The sequence below is a fragment of the Pantherophis guttatus genome, chromosome 4, assembly GCF_059756535.1.
Source record: "Pantherophis guttatus breed Tessera chromosome 4, ASM5975653v1, whole genome shotgun sequence".
Classification (NCBI taxonomy): Eukaryota; Metazoa; Chordata; class Lepidosauria; order Squamata; family Colubridae; genus Pantherophis; species Pantherophis guttatus.
The window spans coordinates 60,968,355-60,992,248 of record NC_142066.1 but is presented as its reverse complement, the minus strand read 5'-3'; the positions used below and the strand labels follow the sequence as shown (position 1 = coordinate 60,992,248).

The window sequence follows — 23,894 nt, the reverse complement described above, 5'->3', positions numbered from 1 at the left end:
TTTTCAACTCTTTCTTTGGTTTACAAACTGATGATTTAAGAACTGAGACAATTGGAAACGTAGACTTTAGCAATGCTATTTATCAGATCCACCAGCCCACTGGTAGATATTTGATACAGTAGTTAGGATGCTAGTTTAACTATTCAACAGCTACTCAAGATGAAGATGCAGGATATGTCCCACGGTAAAATTCATTCATTTCTGGAAATGCAACCACAAAAAAGAAGTATAAATTGATAGTTTACTGTTCCTTCAAAATAAAGTATGACATAAGGATAATAACTCTTCAAATAATATACAACTTAAATTAAGTGGAATGTGACCAAGCTGTAGTAGAAGAGAAAATCACATAGTTCCTGGCTGCCTGGGGGCGGGGGGGGGGGTTGCTTTAAACTTAGAATCTATCAATGAATCAGAAAAATGCCATACTCTAGACCAGGGCCGTCAAATTCCTGGCCCATGAGCCGGATGCGTCATGCGCTGGCCACGCCCACGGCCGGTTTAGTGAAGGGGGGAAAGTCCCGATACGTCACGTAATGACTTGAGTTTGACACCCCTGCCCTGGACTGTGGCTTTCACTGTGCCATCCACAGGTTTTATTTCCTGATTAGCCACATGATTCAGATCAATCAGCATACACATTTTTATACCCGTCAGTGAGAAAACATAAAATAAAGAGCTTCCAAAGATGAACCTGCTTATCTATTTGGAGGAGATTTTTTTTTTTTTTGTAGCTCTTAAACTGTGTTAGTAACAGTCACCCCTGTTCTTGTTACCCTCCCAAGTGGACTACTATAATGTAATGAACATGAGACTGCCGCTGAAGACCACTCAGAAACTGCAAATCCTGCAAAGTCCAAAACCCACATATTAACTAAAATCTTATATTCTCATATAACAATATTGCAGAAGTGTACTGGTTTCCAGATGCAATTCCAACCAGAATGTACCCACCCAAGCCATGCCTAGGGAAGAGTCCCCGGTCTATATGAGATGCAACAAGAAGGGTCTTGGGATCTGTTCAGTTGTGGGATGCCCTTTCACCAAATATAAGAACAGCATCCTTGCTGTTAGTATTCTTAATATAAAGAGCCGTGGTGGTACATTGGTTAGAATGAAGTATTGCAGGTTAATTCTGCTGACTGCCAGTTCGATTCTCACTGGCTCATGGTTGACTCAGCCTTCCATCCTTCCAAGGTCAGTAAAATGAACACCCAGATTGTTGGGGGCAATATGCTGACTTAGAGGAGGTTATAAAGCACTGTGAAGTGGTATATAAGTCTTAAGTGCTATTGCTATTCTGAAAACAATATTTTTAAATGTGGCTTTTTAGATCTCCATTTGGGACAAGTATTAGAAATGTGCCTGAACTGAGATAAATTTGGTTGTTTAATGTTGTATGTAATGGCAGGATGTTGTTATCATACTGAATTTACATTGATAGCATTTATTATTACTATTGTTGCTATATAAATTTTACTGTGTCATATTATATGTATTGTACATTATTCTTTAAAGTATTCCACTTTGTATTAAAAGTATTTCACTTTGAGTTATAAATCACATAAAACCAATTCTAATATATACAGTAAATCAGTTCATTTTGCGTGTTCCCATCTTGAATAATTTGGTATCGACTGCAGGTTGGCCACTTCAACTAGTCATCCTTAAGAACAGCTCATAAATGGCTCATAAGAACATCCTTATGAGCCATTTCAAAAGAACAAGCCTGAATAAAGATCCTTGAAAGATCCCCAAAATCCACCTCTAGTCAAAATCCTTTTACAATTCCATTATACCAGAAGACTTCACAAATGTTCACTCAAAATTTCAACTTAACTAATTCATCTCTTGAGAAACTTAATCCTTTTCTTAGAAGCCAACATGTTTTATAATCATACAGACTGAGATGTCCTAACTTAGACAGTTATGTATTTTCTGTTTCATATGAAGAGAAAATGAGCTGTACACACCTGCAGTGAAGTGGAAGGTTTTCTTTCTGTCTTGATGTTCTAAAGAAAAACAACCCATAGCATTAGAATAACTATGACATGCTATCAACATCCTCCTATCTATAGTCTGTAAGGGCATAATGACATCTCCTTTTACTTCATCATACTTTTGGTCTAAACTCTAGAAACCAAAATCCTGACCCTCAAGACAGAAAACTTCTATGCTGCCCGTGCTTAACACAGATGTCATCTTCCTCATGGCAGAAAGAATTCTTACCATCCAAGGATGAGACCGCTGTTTTATTCATAATGTTCAAACCGCCTGAAGGTACCCATTCTTCATCTGCATCCTCTTCATACCAGGTGTCAGCCTCAGTAGACCAGCTGCAATCACAAAAGCAGGTCAGTATAAAAAACACAAGATAAAGCTTATTTTCATGGGACAGATGTTTTTTTCCCCAGTACTCACTTGCACTGCAGTTAACCAAATATTTCTTTTTCCAAAATGGCATCCTTTCACCTCTTAGGGCAATTCTGCAAAAGCAATTATCTCCCTTGCTAGCCTCAGCTGTTTCCTAAGCCAGCTTCAGAATTTCTGGACTATAGGGAGTTGGCAATAGGATTGGACTTCCGCTTCTCATTCTTGCAGAGAAGGTAAGCCAAATTGGGCTGGCTCCCACATGGACCAGTCTACCAGTGACTGTATTTTCCTTTTAGAGATTGTTCCCTCCCTTCCCTCCTGGCACTTTTTCTCTGCTTCCCCATATATTTGCACACATGGATGTCTTCACATATCATAACCCCTTCCCACATTTCTGCCTTGGGCAGTAAATTAGACCATTTTTTCTCCCCCCTCCCCCATAGGAACACTATTGTTCTGCTTCGTAGAAATGAAGATTAGTTTCATATAAATGAAATAATATTCCTATACAGTATTGCAATTTAAACGTTTTTTTTTTAAAGGAAAGAAAAAACAAGAGAAAAAGAGAGAAGACTTTGAACAACCCTGGGCGGGTATTGGAATGCAAGAGTAGCATGTTATACCTGGCCTGAGCAGATCTTGAAAGAGTAGCTACTGAGAGAAGTAAACTTCATTGATTCAATGGGCCATTGCTTTATTGACTGAAATACTACTTAAAAAATGTGAAGAACATAGCAGCTAGGGCTCAATGCAGGGGTGGGCTGCTGGGGGTTGCAGGGGTTCGTGAGAACCTCTAGGTAAGATTCTGTGCAGTTCGAACAACCCCCAAATCCCACTCCTGGCTGACCCCGCCCCACCCATCCCATCCCACCCCTCCCAGAAGTCCCCACGCAGTCCATTTTGGATGAAGTAAGTGCAGGGCATGCATGGAGGCTTGGGGAGGGCAAAAAATGGGCCTACCAGAAGTTTAGGGAGGCTGGAAACAGGCCTCCAGAGCCTGGGGAGGCCATTTTTGCCTTCCTAGAGGCTCAAGGAAAGCCTCCAGAGCCTGGGGAGGGCAAAAATACCCCCTTCCGCCATGGTGCAGGAGGCCGACTAGGCCACACCCACCATGGCACACCCACCCAGCAACCGGGCAGAGAACCCCTTGCTAAAATTTTTGAAGCTCACCCCTTGCAGCAACCCCATGTTGGAAGTGAGGAGACACACCTGATATTGCAGCCAATCAGAGCTGGAGCTGCTACTAAAATGGAACAAAGTGCTGGAGACCTATCTGAAAGGCATAATATCCCAGAAAGCTGGAAAACCTGGGTAGGGTTGTAATTGCAATAATGTGGATTGGAAGGGAGATGCTGTTATCTATTCCTGTAACAGACGAGCCATATTAATGATGGATCAAACCAAATGTATGGACCTATCCTTAAATAACCAGGAATAGCTGTTTATTCTATATATTAAACGTTTCAGGGTTTCTGGGCAGTCTCACATTTCAACATCCTCCTCAGTCAGATATAAGGATCCATGTTCTCCTTGGTTATTTTGTAACATTGGACTTACACTTCTTACCTATTTTTGGAATTCTTCCGCTTGGCTCTGATGAGAAAAATAACAAGGATGGTACTGACCACAAAGAGCACAGCCAGGGCAAGACCAAGGCTCAGGGCAGTCTTTTGGACAGGCATTTGGCAGTAACTACCAAAGTACCAGAACAGGTCCTGATTTTTGCAACTATGGGAAAAAGAAATAAATTGATAAAGAAGAGTTTCTTTCCTTTTAATTTTTTTTAAATTTTACAATATTCGTATGCTGTGTACTTCAGAAGGTTCTGGGTAGCTCCCAACAGAAAAACTTCATTAAAAATATAAAATTAAAATTATAAAATTAAGATAATTAAACATAACAACATGAAAACTAAATAATATAATACCAGTAGGCATCAAACCACAATTGTCAGGATCTGTGCTAATGTCAGATTTCTGCAACCTATCTTCTGGTGTCTCAGTAAGGAGGGAGCCATCCTAACTTCTCAAGATAGAAAAATAGAATTCCAGAATTGGGATAGCTATGAAAAAAGCTTCCAGCTTTTCTGTCAGCACCCAGGCCATCTAGAGAGACTAACTCAAATTGGATACATTTCCATAGAGTGCATAGGTTGGGAAAAGTCTGCTTTGAGGAAATAGACTTGCAGAGATTGAAGAACAAAACCATAAACAACTTTGCATGCAACAACAAAGTACCCAGAAATATACCGGGAATCAAAGCAAAGTTTGCAAGATATCTGGGATTCTACTGAAACAAACTGGACATATCAGTAAACATTCTGTTGCATTTTGGGCCAGCCCAGTTCTACATTCCAAATAGTCTTCAGAGGCAGACCGAAATACTGAAAAGAGCATTACTGTGATCCAGGTATGAATGTTCAAGAAAAAATATTTTGCATAAAAACATCACACATTCTTTTTGCAGGAGCTGAAAGGCAGATCTTGTCATCTGCTATCCCCAAAGAGAGTTTGAGTTGCCCTAATTAATGTCATTGAATCTGCTGATACATGAAGATTGGAGAAGTAACAACACCTTTCTTATTACACAATCAAAGCAGAACTTTGAGTTCATACCCAACTTTGGTTGTGCCAGTTCTTAATTTTATGTCTTCACTGTTCTGGGAATTTCTTATGTTGAACCATGAAATGCTCCTGAGTCTGCATACAGGGAGAAGTCATTTGGAACCAATTTCTTTCAAGACTTTCACCAAATCCTTCTTAGGAAACTCAGAGTCACCATGGAACTACCTTCATGATTATTCAGAAACTTTCTGTTGGAAATTGATAGGGAGATCATTCTAATTGATCTTCCCTTCTGTACCAGTTGGTTTTGGTGGGGAGTTTACATCTAATTAAAAAGTAATCTGTCCATGACATAAAGTGATATAAATTTTATCCATACATGGATCATAAATAATTTCTCCAAAATAAAAACCAGAACAAGCTTCTAGCTATTCGCATGGTTGTCCTGACAGCAATGAATTTCTGAGCAACTTCTAACTTAGCCTCCAAAAAAATAAAGACTGAAACCCTCCAAGATGATCATGCTCCAAATCCTTACATAAATCAGGAGAAGACAACATTTAAATTTTTCTTGAAATTGACTCATTTTAAAATGTAGGTAATTTCACATTTCTCCTCCATTCTTAAATATTGCAGTCCCTCAAATCATTCAGGCCTTGTAGGCTACATGGTAGATTCAGTACTCCAAGAGAGTTGGAGTCCTTTGGGACCAATCAAATGGATTCTACAGGCAGAAAAACTTAGGAAGGTAGAAAAGTACCCTATTAGAACTAGTAACTAATGAAGATTTAAGTAGTTGGTGGCAGTGGTGAAATCCAAATTTTTTTACTACCGGTTCTGTGGGTGAGGTTTGGTGGGCTTGGTGTGGCTTGGTGAGCGTGCCAGGAGAAGGATACTGCAAACTCTCCATTCCCACCCCACTCCAGGGGAAGGATACTACAAAATCCCCATTCCCTCCCCACTCCTGGGGGAAGGATATTGCAAAATCTCCATTCCCACCACACTCGGGGACCAGCCAGAGGTGGTATTTCCGGTTCTCCGAACCTGTCAGAACCTGCTGGATTTTACCCCTGGTTGGTGGGCTGATGAATCTAAGTATTCCTTCGATACTCCTCCTCCTTCTGTCTACTTACACGCAGTAGGGCCCAATTTCAGAGAGTCGGCAAACACCATTGAAGCAGTTCATGGAATCTTGAATGTCACTGAAACATCTCGAGACACAGCGCACAGTACCATTTGTTATGTGGGGATAATAGTGGTTTGCATACTGTACACCACTAATATTTTTACAGGGGTCTGGAAAAAAAAGAGGTGCTAAATATATAACGAACTACGCGCAATACATGTAGGTCAAACCAACAAACTGTACTGCAACAAACTATGAGCTTGTGACTGAAATGCAGCAAATTTGCTCAGACATAGCAAGGCCATCCTGTTCCTGCACCAACTGCTCCATATATAGTACAAAAGCAGTTTTGAAAAATATCCTCCCATGGTAGAAAATAAAAAATAGCAAGATGAGCAAGAACGAGTTGTCATTACGATGGACCTACAACTTGAGAGAGAGAGAGAGAGAGAGAGAGAGAGAGAGAGAGAGAGAGAGAGAGAGAGGGAGAGAGGGAGAGAGAGGGAGAATCAAGATGATTGGAAGAACTGAAAGAATTTATAGGTGGCCCAGCTCTGCAGGGAGGCACTAAAATTCTATTACAAAACAAATGTGGGGACTGAAAACTCATCTTTTCCATCTTTCTTTAGGGTCGTCCTTGTGTCCTTCTAACCATAGCATAAATGTGTCCTTATAGTATATCTTTAACTTTTTTTTCTTTTAGTTTCTGTGCTATTTATAGTATCCTGTTTTCCCCAAAATAAGACATTCCCTGATATTAAGCCCAATCGGGCTTTTGAGCACATGGCAATAAGGCCAAATGCTTATTTCAGGGTTCAAAAAAATATAAGACAGGGTCTTCTTTTCGGGGAAACACGGTACAATACAGCATTTACTTATGGCCAAGTTCAGTTTTAGCTAAAAAAACAAGTCCCTTTTATATTTTCTTCATCCTTGTTCCTCAACCATGAATTTCCGCTTTATTTTTCCATTATTGTTCAAATACTTCCTCAATATTTCTGGTTTTTCTACATTTGTTAAGAAATACTTCATAATTATAGTGTTTTCGCTATTTCCAGTCCACTGCAATTAAACTTGCCCTTAGCTATTCCAGTTTTAAAATGTTTTCCATCTTCTTCAAAAACATTTTTACTACAGGTAGCATCTGATACCTGTAGTGTATCTGATACACTCCACCAATAAAGTGGCTGCTGAGATGCCTTCTTCTCTCTGGGGCTGGGCACCATTTCCATGTTATTTTGGCTTGAGCTGTGAGAGAAACAACCCCCTGGCTTCCTCAGAGATATCTGCCTTCAGGATGCTCACTGGTATTTTCCAAAGTTGATAAGTGGATAAGTGGCATCCTTGAACAATATACTGAACCAGTTGTTGCCAAACTTATCCACTGCCCACTTGGGATGCTGCACAGAAAGTCAATTTAAATTGGAAAGGAAAACCAAATTCTGCCTGCTTTGTATTGCTCTTGCTTTAGCACTCTTGTGCATATTAGAATTTTTTAAAATCAATTTTTGGCAGCAAATAATTTCACATAGGCATCCGTTTTACCTTTTTATTTCAGTGGAAGAACAAGAAGACACACAGGGAGAGCTGCACCCCATACCTCTACCGCAGACCTGAGAGCACTAAACCCATGTTCAGAAGTACCATGGTTGACGTGTTTCAGGCATAAAGAAATTGTGTAACTCTATTCTGTTAGGAAAATTCAATAAATCCTTAGCTTCCACCTCTAAGCACCTGCCTACATTCTCCCAGCTCCAGCCATACTGCTCTTTAGCAAGAATGACTGAGTGTTATTTTCCTGTATAAGAATAAACTTGATGGGAAGTGAAATGAAGCCAGGGAATCCATCCATCCCTTTCCTTAACTTGTCCTACATTTAACAGGAATGACTGCATCATAGGCAGGCCTTACTACTGTCTGTGTTGGGTCTGACAATTGATGCCCATACGTTTTTCTGCTGGCTCAAGGATTAGCACTTTAACATAAATGAAAAACATAAATGACATCTGTTAGCATGACCTGCACAGCTTTTTCTCCACCTTCGCCTCCTGTCATTGCCTCACTGCTAATGCTACAAATGGACATATAGGAGCTGGAGAAGATAGATGGATAGATAGATAGATAGATAGATAGATAGATAGATAGATAGATAGATAGATAGACAGAGTGAGTGAGTGAGTGAGTGAGTGAGTGAGTGAGTGAGTGAGTGAGTGAGTGATTCTCCATGGATTTGGTCTGGTGAGTCCTTTTGGCCTCCCATGATTGAGTTATGGGACTGACACTACAAGCTGACATAAAGTAATTTGATGAGATGGATTGATTTGAGTGGTGGATTGCATCTATCCATCAACAAAGCTTCTAGGGACTTTCATTTATGTATGAAAAGCCAGCACTTCAAATACCTGTGGTACTTTTAGCAATTATACATTTAAAATGTGGATTGAACTATTTCATAATTTGGAAATATAAAGCATAGTCCCAATAATCTTGACACATCAACCCAACTGTTTACTGAAACTTACCATTGAATGAAAAGCTTGAATTAAGAATTGGGTTAGGTAAAGGAACAAAGCACAGGTTTGGTCCTGAAAAAAAAATTGTATGAATTAGTTATCCAGGGTGGTTGTATACCTGTATATTTCCTTCAAGATACTTCTGCATTAAAAACATTGTGATATTAAATAGGATCTCCCCCACCAAAATAATTATCCTTTTGAAGTAATCTGGGGAAGAATAAATCATCAAATGATACGTCAAACATTCATCAGTGTCTAAGTTTAAGATTTTAAAAAGTCTTCTGTTGCCTGACAAGGGCCCCCAGTTTCCCAGGCTTCAATCATTTACCTGGCTATCTTTGTAGCTGCACAACCAACAATTTTAGTAGCTTCGAAACTGAATGTATATCCTTGTTCATTGCACTTTGAGGCAATGAACAAACAATTCGGTTTCAGAAAAATATCATCCTGTAATCTACAACTACTACATTGCAAAAATATATGGACTACACATCTCGATCAGGGCAAAGCAATAGACGCAGTTTATATAGACTTCTGTAAAGCTTTTGATTCAGTGGTACATGACAAATTACTTCGAAAACTAAAATCCTATGGCATTTTTGGACTCCTACATAAATGGATAGCTACGTTCCTGTCAAACATACAACAAGGGGTCAAAATAGAAAGTGCTCTATCAAATCCTGTACATGTTAATCGCGGTGTTCCCCAAGGCAGTGTCTTAGGTTCAACACTCTTCATACTTTACATAAATGACCTTTGTGATCATATTAAAAGCAACTGTGTTCTCTTCGCTGATGATGTTAAACTATTCAACACCACCGACAATGCAACTACCCTTCAAAAAGACCTTGACTATGTGTCAGATTGGTCTAACAAGTGGTAACTCCAAATATCAACCAACAGATGCTCTGTCTTGCATATTGGCAAAAAAAATCAAAACATAAAATACAAATTAGATGGGCATGACCTTGTAGATGACCCTCACTCTGTCAAGGACCTTGGAGTACTCATTTCTAATGATCTAAGTGCCCGACCCCACAGTAACAACATTGCCAAAAAGGCATTAAGAGTTGTTAACCTAATCTTGCGTAGCTTCTTCTCTGGTAATGTTGTACTACTAACTAGAGCATACCAAACATTTGCTAGACCAATTCCTGAATACACCTCATCTGTCTGGAACTGCACTGCATATTGGACATAAATACAATTGAGACAGTCCAGAGATATTTTACGAGAAGAGTCCTCCATTCCTCTAACCGCAATAAAATACCTTATGCCACCAGACTTCAAATTTTGGCCTTAGACAATTTAGAACTATGCCGACTTCAATCTACCTAAGCATAGTACATAAAATTATCTGCCACAATATACTTCCTGTCAATGACTACTTCAGCTTCAACCACAACAATACATAACCAAATAATAGATACAAACTCAAGGTAAATCGTTCCAAACTTGATTGCAGAAAATATGACTTCAGTTACAGAGTGGTCAGTGCCTGGAATGCACTACCTGACTCTGTAGTTTCTTCCCCAAACCCCCAAAACTTTGACCTCTACTGTTGACCTCACCCCATTCCTAAGAGGTCTGTAAGGGGCATGCATAAGTGCACCAGCGTGCCTACCGTCCCTGTCCTAATATTCCTTTTTACTTACTCTTTTCATGTATTCAAATTATGTTTATACTTTTACCTGTTATCTTATATATGCTTGAGAAAATAAACTTATGACTTACCAATGAGTACAAGTCTCTTTGTCTGACCACTCGCTTGCGTTCTTGCAATCTGGTGGTTAGCTTCCTTCCTGTCCTAAATCATCACACACTATATGGCAGGGGGAGAACCCACTTTACAAGGCCAACTATTTGGCACACCTTGCCATACATCAAAAATATTTCAGAAGCAGTAGAACACAGCTTCTGAGATCTGCAAGTGGGATCTCACACTGTCCAGAGGCTACAATTATACACTGGACAAATTATACATTGCAAAGATCTCTTGGAGATGAGATATACTGTATAATGTAATCTACTGGATCCCTTGCATGGATTGATTCTGTGACTATGGAGGACAGATGGGAAGGAAGTTAACCACTGCAAGAATACAAGTGAGCAGTCAGACGAGGATGCCAAACTCAATGATAGCCTCACATTGCAATGAACAATAAACATACATTCAAGTTCAAAGCTACTAAAATTGTTGGCCATGCAGCTACAAAGATAGCCAGGTAAATGATTGAAGCCTGGGAAATGGGCCCTTGTCAGTCAACAGAAGTGCTGATTTATCACCAGCTTTTCAGGTACTTAAGAGCCAAGGGTTTTACAGCCCAAGGAAGCAACAGCCAATCTCATGCCATCAACATACCAATCAACCAAGCAATAGAAAGTTAACACATAAATATGACCCATAAAATAGCCCAAATAACATATTCCAGTAAAGGGAAGATCCCTGAGGATGGGCTCCAGCATAAATCCGAAAGCTTGGAAGAGTAAATCTCTGGTCCCAATGACTGTGCCAGATTGGATCCTGCAACATTATTCTGGACTCTTACATTTGCCTTCATTCAGGAAAAAAAAAAAGATGTATTTGCCGCCATCTGGTGGCTATATTGAGATTTGCCATACAGATATGATACCTTGCTCTATCCCCATTATTAAATTTTGTGACAAAGGGGAAGCCATTCAAAGGACATTCCTGCAGAAAAAAGGTGGCTCATTCTAAAAACATCTTGTCTAAAAGAAGAATTAGCCAGGAATCTTGCTTATTTGTCAGTCAAACGAAATCACATTCAAGCAGAAGAGTTTACCAGGATAGATCATACCTGAATCGCTGACACACTCCGCATCATTACGGATGTCTGCCAAGGATTGATTCACTTTCTCTGTAATAGTCTCCATCTGCTGCTGGATTGTTTCCTCATTATTCTTTATTTGTACGTGGAAGATGACTTTATGTTCCACAATAATGCTGCCATTCCTAAGAGAACAATGAAGGAAGAGCAATTCCTCAGGTGCTGAACTACCCTTTATTGCTCCATGAAGATATGCTACAGACTGCTATAACCCCACCCCTTTCCTCCATCAAATGCAAAATGAACTAGTACTTCTACTCCATTTCTACTCTATTTAATCCACACAACAGTTTTCCGAGAGAGCTTAGAATAAAAGTTCAAGACTAGGCCAAAGTACCTCTGGAAGTTTCATAACTGAGTGGGATTTCAACCTGGACTTTAGTCCAATTCTAACTGCTTTAACTTGCAAGAACATTTTTCATCCCCTCAGATGTTTCCTGGAATACATGGTGACTGAAAGTATACATAAGACATGCTCAGGCCCTGGTTTATCCACATTGTTAAAAAAAGAAATCTGAAAAGGAGTTCCTTAAACCGAAAAAGAGAATCCACAATGGGAGAAAAGTTCTACCCATATTCAAGTTCACTTGATGGCTCATCATCCCAAAGAATAAATTAGTCTCTTTCTAGATACCCACTTCATTCGTAAGATCACCACATCATGGTATCCAGGGACAGTACGATAAACACTTTTCATCTATAAGATAGAAAAAGTAAAAGAAAATCTTCATAAACAACGAAATCTATGCCAGGAAAGAGGCTTGAATCAGAAGCAAGCCTCCTAAAGCATTGAGTATGTGGTCTGTGCTATGTCTTGTCTAATTTTCTATCTGAAGAAAGATGAAAATCCAAGAAGCAAATTTTTGATTGGGAAGAAGACACTTTCCTGGTATGAATTAGGACAGCTGACCTTAGTTAAAGAAGAGGGTAAGATACATTACAGTGAAATAGTGACATTGATCAGATGTTTCCTTGATCCAATCTTACCTGCAATTTAAACTGAGACTGAATTTCCCGATAATAAGTAGAGTTTAAGTCTTCCAGAGATTTGTTGTACTCTTTGTTAGTAACTTTCACCTGAGCTTCGACAGTAACAGTCACAGATACTAAAAGAGAGGGAAAGAGATATTCGTATGAATCTCAACAAGTTACTTCCCTGCAGTGCAAAGGAATTCTAAAATGTGACAGGCAAGAGATAAATGTGTTCCCATTCTCCAACACGGTTTCAAATGCCTAAATCCAAAGATCCTCATCTGGTTTGAAAACTCATTTTTGATTTACTGATACATTTTTAAACTCAGAATACTGCTGGAAGGGACCTTGAAGGTCTTTGACTCCAATCCCCTGCTCAGGCAGGAGACTCTATACCATTTCAGACAAGTGACTGTCCAGTCTCTTCTTAAAAACTTCCAATGATGAAGCACCCACAACTTCTGAAGGCAACCTGTTCCACTGGTTAATTGCTCTCCCTGTTAAGAAATTTCTCCTTAATTCCAGGTTGCTTCTCTCCTTGATTAGTTTCCATCACTTCTTGTCTTGCCTTCTGGTGCTTTGGAAAATAAGTTGATCCCCGCTTCTTTGTGGCAGCCCCTCAAATACTGGAATATTGCTATCATGCCACCCCTAGTCCTTTTTTCCTCTAGATCAGGGGTCCCCAATCCCCAGTCCATGGACCTGCAGCACGCCACAAACAAACAAACAAAACCCCATCAGTGGGATGCAGGAAGCGTGTGAAACCATGCCCCTTCTGGTCTGCAGAAAAACCTCCCTCCACAGAAACAATCCCTGATACCCAAAAAGTTGGGGGCCAGTGCTCTAGACTAGCCGTACCCATATCCTGCAATTGTTCCTCATATGTTTTTGTCTCTGAACCTTAGAATCATCTTAGTTGCTCTTTTCTGCACTTTTTCCAAAGTCTCTTTTTATAATGTGGTGACCAAAACTGGATGCAATATTCCAGGTGTGGTCTTACTAAGGTTTCATAAAGCAGTACTAATACTTCATGATTCTATGCCTCTGTTTATACAACCAAGGATTGTATTAGATTTTTTGGCTGCTGCCATACACTGCTGGCTCATATTTAGGTAATTGTGTACTAGGACTCCAAGGTTCGTCTCACAGTTACTGTTTTTGAGCCAGGTTTCATCTAATCTTTACTTATACCTTTGGTTTTTCCTGCCTAAGTGTAAAACCTTGTTTTTCTCCCCTTTAAATTCCATTTTGTTGGATAGGGCCCATTGTTTAAGTGTGTCAAGATCCTTTTTGATCCTGAGTTTCTGGAGTGTTGGCTATTCCTGCCAGTTTAGTGAAATCTGCAAATCTGATGAGTTCTCCTTTGATTCCCTCATCTAAGTAATTTATAAAGATACTGAAGAGTACTGGGCCTAAGACAGAATCTTGTACTACCCCACTGCTTCCTACCTGCCATGTAGATGTAGTACCATTAAGGATTACTTGTTGAGTAACATTTGCCAACCAGTTACAAATCCATATGGTAGTGATGCTGCCTATTCCATATTATTCTAGCTTACCAAGAAGTAGGTTTTGGTCTACTTTATTGAATGTCTTAGTGAAATCTAAGTATACTATGTAGTAGCGGCGAATATCTGTGGCTCGGATGTAGGATAAGGATAGAGGTTCATTCTCGGTACCTATGGGTTGATTTCTGATTGTTTCATTACCAAGCTAGGTAACATCTTCAGGAGAATTTAGGGGATGTCAGTGTTGGTGTTCTAATTATAAAGTCTTAGTGTGATCAGCAGGGCCGGATTTTCCTATAGGCTAACTAGGCTTCAGCCTAGGGCCTCAAGATCAAGAGGGGCCTACACAGTGGTGGGATTCTGGGGGCGGGGGGGGGGGGCGGGGGAGCCAGCAATTTAACAAAGGGTTCAGTGTTTTTTTTTTTTGTAATTTTATTGGCCCACGGAGCTTCAGCATAGGCTAATTGGCCTCCCGGCTCTCAGCTGATTTGTCTCGGCTGTTTTGCTCAGGGCTCTTCTGCTTCCTTGCAAAGAAACGAAACTGAAACTGCTTTGCTGTTGCTGCAAGGTTGGAAAATTAGGCAGGCAGAATTCTTTTCTTTTTCCTCACCAAAAAAGGTACGTGGAAACAATGGGAAATTTAGGGAAAAGGAGGAGAGTTCAGGATTTTAAAACACAAAAGAAAAAAAGCTCTATTTAACTAAGGAATTGTAATAATTGAGATACTATTAATTGTATATTGTGTTGAAAGCAGAAATGGTTAAGTTGTGGTTTGGAGGAATATATGGGGGAAATTATTTGGTTTATTATTATTGGTAAATATAATTAATTGATTTGTAAGAAATTGGATTGCATGGAAATAATAGGAATATTCATGTTCATATTGATTAATATACAAAAAAGGTAGTTATATAACTAATTGATTTATATTAAAATGTTGAATTTGTATTAAACAACTAATATTACATAATTAACCAATGTGAGGATGGATATAAAAATAGATGACAATGGGAAGGGGTATAATATAGAATAGAAGGGAAAAATTGAATTTGATTAAGATTAGAGATGAGGATGAAGGGTAATATTGGTTTTTTACAAAAATAGATGAGGAATAAATATGGCAAAAAGGAAATATAGAAATTGTAAATTTAATTGAAATGACTAAACACTGTTTAAATTTGTGAACCGGCCAAATACTCTGTTCAAAGAAAATACATTGTATGTTTGTATGTGTGTTTCTAATTATTGTTATTTATTCATATTTGTTCTCTTTTATTCTTTAAAGTTTAACAATTCATTCTTTATCTTAATATCTTTATATTTGTTTGGGGTTGGCTTTCTTCCCTTTCATCTTTTTTATTGTACAGCAATCTTTCTCCTCAAACCTACCACCTCTCTCTTTTCTTTCCTTCTTACTTTCTCTTCCTCCCCCTCTTCTTCTCCTCCCTACTTCCTCTTCCTTTCTCCTTCTCCTCCTCTCTTCCTCCCTCTCTTACCCTCACTCCTACTCTAATTTCCCTTCCCTTCCTTCATCCCTCTCTATTGCTGTATCCTTTTATGCATATGGACTACTCAGAGGGCTGAAAAAGTTATTTCTGACTGGTCCTCGCACTTTTGACCAGTCCTCGAACTTACGACTGTCCTCACATTTTACGTTTTTGCCCTATCTTGTCACCATGGTGAAGAGAAGCAGTTGTGAAATGAGTGACATGGTTGTTAAGAAAGCTGCACGGGCATAAATGTGAGGATGGTCATAAGTGTGAGGACCGGTCAAAAGTGCGAAGCCCAGTCAGAAATGACTTTTTTCAGCCCTCTGAGTAGTCCCTATGCACATAGCCACACCCACCCGGTCACATGATGAGCTACCCATGCCTACACAGTCATGTGACCAGCTAGCCACGCCCACCCAGTCACATGATTGCCAAGCCACACCCCCAACTAAGCCACGCCCACAGAACCTGTTGTTAAAAAAATTGAATCCCACCACTGGTGAAAGGGCCTCATAAGTGGAATAGCCTAGGGCCTCTTTTCATCTAAATCCGGCCCTGGTGATCAGTAGGTCTTCTGATGAGGAGATCACGTCAGGTGAGGATCATGTCAGATCAGGATCTTATGATGGGTTAGGTATAGGTGACATTGGGTAAGGGTCTTGTATACTAAGTTTGCGATGAATATACTATAAGTATACTATGTCCACAGAATTTTGCTACTCTATTAATTTAGTCACTTTGTCAAAGAATGAAAAAAGATTGGTTTGGCAAAGTCTGTTTTTAATAATCCTGTGCTGTTTCTAGTATTTTTTTTTACATTTTTGAGGCAATCTCAAAATCTCACCTCCATGATTCTCCTTATATGAAGAAACTGTAGTCAGCATAGAACCGGGATATTTTCTCGGTTATTCATGAGAGCTCCTAGCCATTTAGGGGGAAAACATTAGCTCTAAATTAATTACTTTGGCTTGGAGCTGGCAAACCTATAATAGACCTCTATGAACCATCTTTCCCAGAACCCAGACGGAACTGGGAACGGAGAACTATCTATTTCCCAACAGGTTCCTGGTTTAAGTGGACTATAAAGGAGCTCCTGTCAAGCCACATTTCTTCCATATGCAATCTCCTTATTCTAGTATGATAATCCAACATATCTGAAAGGAAGAATTTGTTTTAAGCTGCCATCAGGAAATCACGCTCTCCCTGGTTGTACTTACATTCAGGGATTGGAATTTCACCCCAGAGGAACTCACACTTGGGTCCATAGAAGAAATCGTCATTACAGAGGCACTTGGTTCCATCATAGGTTCCACCATTCTGGCATAACTCTGGAACAGAAAAGTCCCCTTATACAGATCTAATTTGAAAGTTACGATCAATGCAGCAATTTACATAGAAATATAATTCTTTATCACAGTATGCATGTATAAAAAATAAACAATGCAGCAGATAAATGAAGTGAGTTTACAAGCGTTCATATGACGCCAAATTGCTCCTCACTCTTTCAGCTTCTAACGTGACATTAGCTGACAGGAAGGATGGAGAGGCTGATCATTTTTAAGCAATGAAGTAGAAAATGAAATAAATGCAATTAAGAATTTTTTTAGTTTAAAAAAATTCTTGCCTTTTTTCATTAGACAAACTTTCTCTTAATCATTTTTAAATGTTTGTTGATCTGAATCAGTTCTGACCTTCCTTTCTTAAGATACTAACACTGCAATGCAATTATTCAAATACGTACAAAGATCTAAATCACAAACAGTTGTCTCCAGAGGAGCATTGGAGAGAGAGTTCTGCATAATAACCGTCCTTCAAACCAAAATTTGGCAAGACCAGATTAAAAACAATTCTGTGAATATGAAGTAATCTGCACAAACCCATTAATGATTGGTGCTCCCTTACTTTAAAACTTGGCACAAGGCAGCCATGTCCCAAAGGAGGTGTCCATCCTCCTAATCTCCCAGAACAGATGGCAGCTTCCTGTGGACTTTCAGCTGCTGTGAAATATCACTCTCAGCTACCCCAGACACGATCCCCAGTAGTAGGAGATGAGGGAGTAGGGAAAGCCGGAAATATCATTCTCAGATTATGGAGGGAGAATCACCTCATATGATTATACTTCTGTCACAGGCCCATTTACAAGGGATTATGTCAACGATATCATTTGATAGAAATGTGATGAATAGTAGTAATCCCATTCATACTCAATCTGCCCTAAACTGAGGCCATTCTAAAAAAAGTAGAACATCCAGGCTGTGCTTCAGACCAAAAGTCACCATAGTTTGATCACAGGAAAGGAAAAATTGCCATGACTTTTGAAAAATTTAAAATAGGAATAACCAAACATATAGATCAAATGAAAACTGATACTTACCACTGGTGGTAGTTCTGGTAGTACTCTTGACAGTAGTAGCTTTGGTAGTCGAAGTGGTAGTGGAAGGCCTGCTAGTACTCTTGGCAGTAGTAGTTTTGGAAGTGGAAGGGCTGGTAGTAATCTTGGAAATAGTAGTTTTGGTAGTGGAGGAATCAGTGGGATCAATGACTGTACTTCCCTCGTTGTCGGTGAGGCCTGTGTTTGCGGTGCTGCTCGGTGTTTCACCGTGAGGAGAAGTCATGAAAGCTGTGGTTGCATTGACATCGGTAACGGTGGGGCTGCTATAGGTTGGGAAGCCTGGGATTTCTGCAGTTAAAGGACTTGGGGAAGGTGTGCTAGGATTGACATCACTGGTGGTGGAGCTGGGGGCTTTTGCAGAAGTGAGTATTTCACCTGACACAGCACTCGTGGACGCTATGCTCGTCACGTTGCTCGGTGAGGCACTTGCAGATGTTGAGTGGCTGAGATCTGTATCCAAGCTAGATGTTTCCCACCCGGCAGATGTTGTACTTGTGATGGTGGTGGAGAAATCAGTTAAGATTCTAGTGGAATCCGATGAGGAGGTAGGACTTTCAGGTGAGAGGGATGTAGTGTAAGGACTGGTAGTAATCTTGGCAGTAGTAGTTTTGGGAGTGGAAGGGCTGGTAGTAATCTTGGCTGTAGTGGTATTGGTAGTGGAGGAATCGGTGGGATCAATGACTGTACTTCCCTCATTGTCAGTGAGGCCTGTGTTTGCGGTGCTGCTCGGTGTTTCACCGTGAGGAGAAGTCATGAAAGCTGTGGTTGCATTGACATCGGTAACGGTGGGGCTGCTATAGGTTGGGAAGCCTGGGATTTCTGCAGTTAAAGGACTTGGGGAAGGTGTGCTAGGATTGACATCACTCGTGGTGGAGCTGGGGGCTTTTGCAGAAGTGAGTATTTCACCTGACACAGCACTCGTGGACGCTATGCTTGTCACGTTGCTCGGTGAGGCGCTTGCAGATGTTGAGCGGCTGAGATCTGTATCCAAGCTGGATGTTTCCCACCCGGCAGATGTTGTACTTGTGATGGTGGTGGAGAAATCAGTTAAGATTCTAGTGGAATCCGATGAGGAGGTAGGACTTTCAGGTGAGAGGGATGTAGTGCAAGAACTGGTAGTAATCTTGGCTGTAGTAGTTTTGGTAGTGGAAGGACTGATAGTAATCTTGGCAGTAATAATTTTGGTAGTGGAAGGGCTGGTGATAATCTTGGCTGTAGTAGTATTGGTAGTGGAGGAATCTGTGGGATCAATGACTGTACTTCCCTCATTGTCGGTGAGGCCTGTGTTTGCGGTGCTGCTCAGTGTTTCACCGCGTGGGGAAGTAATGAAAGCTGTGGTTGTATTGACATCGGTAACAGTGGGGCTGCTATAGCTTGGGAAGCCTGGGGGTTCTGCAGTTAAAGGACTTGGGGAAGGTGTGCTAGGATTGACATCACTTGTGGTGGCGCTGGGGGCTTTTGCAGAAGTGAGTATTTCACCCGACACAGCACTCGTGGACGCTATGCTCGTTACGTTGCTTGGTGAGGCGCTTGCAGATGCTGAGTGGCTGAGATCTGTATCCAAGCTGGATGTTTCCAGCCCAGCAGATGTTGTACTTGTGATGGTCATGGAGAAATCGGTTAAAGTTCTAGTGGAATCTGATGAGGAGGTAGGACTTTCAGGTGAGAGGGATGTAGTTAAAGCGATGTCGATGGTGCTTTCTCTCCCGGTGCTGTCGAGCGTGGTCAGGGAGGTGTGCGTTTCCCCCAAGGGAGTGTTTCCGGATGGGGTTCTGGTAGCCACATGAGCCGTTGTGGAACTCGTTGGGGTTAAGTGGCTGTGCGCCGTTGTGGGGCTGCGTGTCTCAACTGAGGTAGTCCAGACCGTAGCCAGGATATCATTCCCTGTGGGAGACGTACTTGGTGGAGGGCTGTCTGTTTTCTTGGAAGGAGCAGTGGTTGAAGCTGTGTGTCTACTGGCTTGCATCCCTGTGGTCCTGAGCGATGTTGAGGGAGTGTGTGTTTCATCCAAGGGAGCACTCGTGGAAGCTATGCTTGCAGTGGCATCCCTCATTGTTGTACTGGGCTCTGCTGAGGGCCTTTCTGAGGATGCAGAGTTATGGGTTGCAGTGGAGGGAGAGGTGGAGAAAGCTGCCTTTGTGGTGACATTGCTGAAGGCGCTGCTGGTATGGTATGAAGAAGTGTAGGATTGCTCGGAGAGGGTCCCTGTCAAAGCTGTGCTTCCAGCGACTTCATTCCCTGTGGGGCTGGTCATGGTTGGTGAGACCCGTGCTCCTGTCGAGGGAGTACTTGCGGATGCGGGTTTTGAAGTGACATCAGTTGCTGTGCCAGCGGCATTTTCTGGTGCACTGTGTGCTGTTGCGGAACTGATTGTCTCGGAGGAGAGAGTGCTTGTGGATGGGGTGGTTTCAGGGGAATCATTCATGGTGGTATCAGCCTGGGAGTGGGGACTCTGTGTTACATCCAAAGGAGAAGTTGTGAAAGCTGAGTCTAGAGTCCCATTGTCCCCCGACATGCTGAATGTTGTGAAGCTCGGCGTTGTCCCAGGGAGGGTACTAGGGGAAAGCACGTCTACAGTCCCCTCGCTGAGGCTGGTACTGATCTGCGTCGACCTGCTGGCACTTGATGTACGGGTATATCCTTCCCCTGAGAGTGAGGTCGATGCTGTTTGAGGACTGACATCAGTTATGGTGCTGCTGGCTTCCGCAGAAGGGCTTGGTTTCTCCTGGGAGGGTGTCCTTGTTGGAGCTGGAGTTGCAGTGACATGGGTTCCTGTGGTGCTGCCATTTTCTGTGGGAGTACGAGTTTGATCTGAGGGCGAATCGGTGGGATCAATGACTGTACTTCCCTCGTTGTTGGTGAGGCCTGTGTTTGCGGTGCTGCTCGGTGTTTCACTGTGAGGAGAAGTCATGGAAGCTGTGGTTGTATTGACATCGGTAACGGTGGGGCTGCTATAGCTTGGGAAGCCTGGGGGTTCTGCAGTTAAAGGACTTGGGGAAGGTGTGCTAGGATTGACATCACCCGTGGTGGCACTGGGGGCTTTTGCAGAAGTGAGTATTTCACCCGACACAGCACCCGTGGATGCTATGCTCGTCACGTTGCTTGGTGAGGCGCTTGCAGATGCTGAGTGGCTGAGATCTGTATCCAAGCTGGATGTTTCCAGCCCAGCAGATGTTGTACTTGTGATGGTGGTGGAGAAATCGGTTAAGGTTCTAGTGGAATCCGATGAGGAGGTAGGACTTTCAGGTGAGAGGGATATAGTAGAAGGACTGGTAGTAATCTTGGTCGTAGTAGTTTTGGGAGTGGAAAGGCTGGTAGTACTCTTGGCAATTGTAGTTATGGTAGTGGAAGGGCTGCTGGTACTCTCAGTAGTAGTTATGGTAGTGGAAGGGCTGGTAGTACTCTTCTCAGTAGTAGTTATGGTAGTGAAAGGGCTGTTAGTAATCTTGGCAGTAGTAGTTTCGGTAGTGGAAGGGCTGGTAGTAATATTGGCAGTAGTAGTTTCGTTAGTGATGTTGAATGTTGAGGGGAGTATTGATAAACCTTCATGTTCTATGCTAAGGATGTTTCTGCCCCATGGCTTCCTTACGATCACCTTGTTGTCCATTGAATCCATGCTGTTAATCTCAACAGATCCATCGCTCTTATGATCTCTCTGGTCTTTAGGTTCAATGACTTCTTCCCAAGTTCTTTCATCTTCTGATTCTACCACTTCCCATTGAATATGCTGTACTTTTTTAGGTTCATTATATGTATGTCTATTTCTAGCATCATTCCTGAAGCCACCTAAAAAGAAAGATGGAGAAAAGTTAAATAGCTTTTTAGTGTGATATTTTATATTCAAAGTTTTCTTTTTCTGCTCCCGACGAAAATGTCTGACTCGGGCAATGGAAAAGTGGCTTTCCTCACTTTCATTTCACTTCAAACAATGCTGGACCAAGAGCGGCAAAAAGAATATATAGCAGGGTGTCTTCTTATACATATATATCATTTACCGGTACTCTATATAAAATTAAGGGAATAACTTTATGGAATTTTCATTATTTTTTATTTTATTTCTAGACCCGCCTTCCACCTTGAGCAGCCCATAATAAAACAATAATAAATAATAAAAATAATAATAATTAATAAATCCAGGGATATCTAAAAGTTATAAATTGAAAGATGAAGATGAAGATGAAGACTTCATCAGATAGCTACAGTATGCACTGTTGCAGCTTCCAGGAGGTCTTTGAAGTGGCCCTATGTATATACATACACAGGATACTGGATTTTTCGTCTGGAATATTTTTTTCTAAATAACAATTGACATTTCACCTAATTTTGCATGAAGATTCCCATGCCCTAGAATGAAAATAGGATTACTTATGTCGGTTTTGCCTTCTGTCAAATAAACATAGTCATCTTTTCAAGTGACTGTAATTTACAATTGCTGAAATGGAAATCCAAAATAGGTGTAAAATTAGGACTAGAATCAGTAATGGACTAAATCAAAAAATATAAAATCATGCTTTAATCCCAGTAAGTTAATATTTACTTCTGTAAGATATCCAAGAAGGAATTTGGCACATTCCTGTGAATTACTATAATACACTTTCTACATGGAGCTATGCTCCCAAAATTCAGATGCTTTATCCATACTGTTAAACAAGCTGGGTATAAGGAACAGAAGTTATTTCCTCATTAAAATAGTGGGCTTCATACCAGGCTGTTTTTAGACAAGACTTGTTGTCAGTGATATACAATAAATACTAGGAAGGTAGGGATGGCAATTGGCACAGGTTGCCCCTTCCATGGCCCTTCCTGGCCATTTACTATTTATCCTGTCCATCAAAAGCATGAATGACTACTTAATGGCAACAACAGATTAACATTTTCTGCATCTCTTTGCTGAAACAGTATGTCTTGTGGCTTCCCTTACATAGTAACCATAGTATAGGGCCCAATTGGAGCAATGACCAGTATGGACTTCTGTGGGTGGTTGCACTGCTGTATGCTTAATAGCTTATCTATTTTGGCTTTAATGTCCCCGTGGCCCATCCTGGCTAGTGTCTCTTTGGTCGATCACACCATCCGCTCCACCTGCTCATTCATGAGGGGTGTCCAGGCCCGTATAGTGCATGCCTTATTCCTTGGTTTGCCAGGAATATTTCAAACTGGTTTGCGGTGAATTGGGACTTGTTGTCAGAGACGACTACATCGGGCAACCCATGTGTTGCAAATAGTTTCCTCAGTACCCTTATGAGGGCTTCCACCATGGTTGACTTCATGTCCTTGCTGCATCGGTTCCTTCCGAATGGAGGCTTCCGTCCATCCACTTGGGAGTTCCTGCGATGCGGTGGGGGGCTGGATTGCCTTGGTCTGTGGGAAAACGGCTGAGATGCCCTGCATACTCTTGCGATATGCCCCTTCCATTCGCATCATGGCAGATGGCATCCCAGAACTTGCATTCGGCCCTGGGATGGTTCCCTTCACACCCGGCGCACCAAAAACACTTTCTGTTTTTCTCAGGGTTTTTCACCTTTTGGTCTGAGCGGAGCTGGTGCACCTCTTCCTCATCTTCTTCCTCGGACTCTGTTTCCAAATCTTCATGCACGGTGGCGGGTTCCCATGCTTGCAACAGCTTATTCATTTTCTTCATGGCTGCTGTAAATTGTTGTATGCCTCTGTTGCTGTCGCTTCTTCCATGGCTTCGTGAAAAGTGATTCTGGGCTTTGTGAGCAAAGTGATTCTGGGTTTTGTAGGGTAAGGTCGGGTAAAGTCAACACTAGACAGTTCCTCATGGCCTCATCCATGTTGGAGAACTCACATGCAGTTGTGATCTCTCACAGATTTGCGATGAATTCGCTGATGGATTCCCCCTCTCTTTGGTCTTGCCGGTAGAACTCGTGTCTCTGCGTGAGTGAGAATCCCTGCAGAGCATAATGTGCCCTCAGTATTCTCTCTAGTGCTGGCCACTAGAGAGCAGTTTTTAACACTGCTGGTGATGCGAGGGCTTTGGCCATTTTAAAAATGATGGCTCCGCAGTGTGTGAGAAAGAGTGCCCTCTTTCTCTGTTCCAAGAGGCTCAAAAGGTTGCTTGCTTCCAGGAAAATCTGGAAACG

The 23,894-nt window shown here is 41.4% G+C and overlaps 1 protein-coding gene across 1 annotated transcript; it reads right to left on the bottom strand.

Moving 5' to 3' along the window:
• Positions 1-68: 68 nt before the first annotated feature.
• Positions 69-23,431, bottom strand: LOC148114126 (uncharacterized). Its single transcript, XM_087893666.1, has 12 exons — positions 23,312-23,431; positions 23,028-23,151; positions 17,773-21,576; positions 16,616-16,726; positions 12,416-12,534; positions 12,067-12,125; positions 11,399-11,553; positions 6,071-6,233; positions 3,940-4,101; positions 2,230-2,336; positions 1,974-2,012; positions 69-201 (listed from the first exon to the last, which is right to left on the bottom strand). The coding sequence occupies exons 1-12, from the start codon at positions 23,429-23,431 to the stop codon at positions 155-157; spliced, it is 5,010 nt and encodes a 1,669-aa protein (XP_087749792.1). The 3' UTR covers positions 69-154.
• Between the last annotated feature and the right edge of the window lie 463 nt (positions 23,432-23,894).